The 1,767-nt window shown below is 59.8% G+C and overlaps 1 protein-coding gene across 1 annotated transcript in view; it reads right to left on the bottom strand.

The window, feature by feature from the left end:
* Nucleotides 1-264: 264 nt before the first annotated feature.
* Nucleotides 265-1,767, bottom strand: part of fam222aa (family with sequence similarity 222 member Aa) — a gene marked incomplete at its 3' end in the record, with an annotated part of 97,281 nt that continues 95,778 nt past the window's right edge. Inside the window, exon 3 of the mRNA XM_084322398.1 lies at nucleotides 265-1,761. Within this exon, the coding sequence (XP_084178524.1) occupies nucleotides 265-1,761 (1,497 nt within the window). The remainder of the gene's footprint in view (nucleotides 1,762-1,767) is intronic.

Genomic DNA, 1,767 nt, shown 5'->3' on the forward strand with positions numbered 1-1,767 from the left:
TGAAGTCCCTTTTCTGCCCCCCCACTGGTAATCACTCCCACCTTTCAGCTCTGGGATCCCCACAGCCTGCCCCCCCCTAAACCTCCATACTCAGGACAACACACAGTACAATTAGTGCTCTCCTCTGAGCACCGCCATTCTCAACACATCTGTACCCATAGAACCAATGTCTCCCCCCTCTCGTGTCCCTTCACTTTGATTTTGATCACGATTTTCTCACATAATTTTTTATATCCTCCTCCTCCTCCCCCCTCCCTCCCCCCACTATCTGTAAACAGGGAGGCGAATGTGTGCGTGCTGGTGGTCCAACAGGCGTGGCACAGACACAGTCTCGTAGCCTTTGCCCAGCATCTGCTCCTTGATGCAGGGCGGGTGGATGTCGTTGATCAGGTACTCCAGAGATTGCAAGCTGCTGCTCAGCGCCGACGTGTTGCACGCACTCTTGCTGCGCAGACTGCAGCACATGCCTCCCCCGCTGTCCATGGGGTGGTGGGTGGGGTGGTGATGGTGGTGGTGGTAATGGTGGTGGTGGTGGGGGTAGCCCGTCTCCCTGTGCCCCGTGGCCGGCCCTCCCGTGGACGTCGCCAGCAGCTCCTGGGGGTTGTAGCAGTCACTGTCCGGGGTCACCAGCACGCTGTTCCACGGAGGGGCAAAGTACTGGCCCACTGAGAAGTTGCCGTGCATCCCCACACAGTTCAACGGGGAGGAGCTGACCTTGTCCAGGCCGCCTCCCCCACTGGCCGTCAGGTGGTACGGTCTGGAGGAAGAGGAGGAGACTTGTGCGGTCATGAGCCCTCCCCCGGGAACACAGGTTTCAGGGGACTTGCTGATCGCCCCGCCCCCTCCACTGCCCCCGCTGTACATGCGGAGCACCGCCTGTTGTTGTTGGTGGTGGTGTTGTTGTTGTTGTTGTTGTTGTTGTTGTTGTTGTTGTTGTTGCTGCTGCTGTTGCTGTTGCTGCTTCTGCCAAAGGATGTAGTCCATTCCATCCGGGTACATCCCCGCCTTCGTGGCCTCTGAACTGTGAGCTGGTAGTCCTGCGCCTGAATATACCAAATTAGCCTGGGGGGCCATGCCTGCCACGTAGCCCCCACCTGAGGAGTTGGAGGAACCCCCCATGATGGCTGTGCCCTGCTTGGAGGGGCTAGGGTTTGAGGATGCGGTCCCAGCCCCCTGGCACACCTGTTGCAGAGCTTGGGCCTGGCAGTGCTGGTTGATCTGGTAGATGATGCTCTGGATGGAGGGCAGGTTGGACTGGGGGGGCAGGGCCAGGCCTCTGCCCCCTGTCGCAGGGATCACTGAGCCAGCTACAGTGACATTGGGGGGGACTGACAGGGCGGGGCCCTCTGGGGGCTTCGAGGGCCCAGTGTGGTATACCATATGGCCATGGCCATTGGCTAAAGTGCTACTACTAGGGGGCGGGTACGGGGCTACAGCTATCTGGGCCGGGGAGAGCTTAGTCCGTCTTCCTTCGGAGTTCTTGAGAACGCCCTTCGAGGGGACAAATGTGGCGGAGGATGACGATAAGGAAGGGGTCACGTCGATGGCCAACAGACCCTGGAAGCCCCCCGTGTGGATGTGTGGGTACGGGGTGTAGCGCTGGCCTGTGGTGTCGTAGCCATTCACAGTCCGGTTAAGGTGCTTGTGCTGGGGGACCCTGATGTTTGTAGGAAAGATCTTGATGGACAGAGGGTTGCTGGCCGTCTTCTGGGCAAAGGCATCCAGCTCTGCCGCACTGGGGTAGCGGGGGGAATGCAGGGGGGAAAT

Source organism: Notolepis coatsorum (assembly GCF_963971535.1).
Source record: "Notolepis coatsorum genome assembly, chromosome: 10".
Lineage (NCBI taxonomy): Eukaryota > Metazoa > Chordata > Actinopteri > Aulopiformes > Paralepididae > Notolepis > Notolepis coatsorum.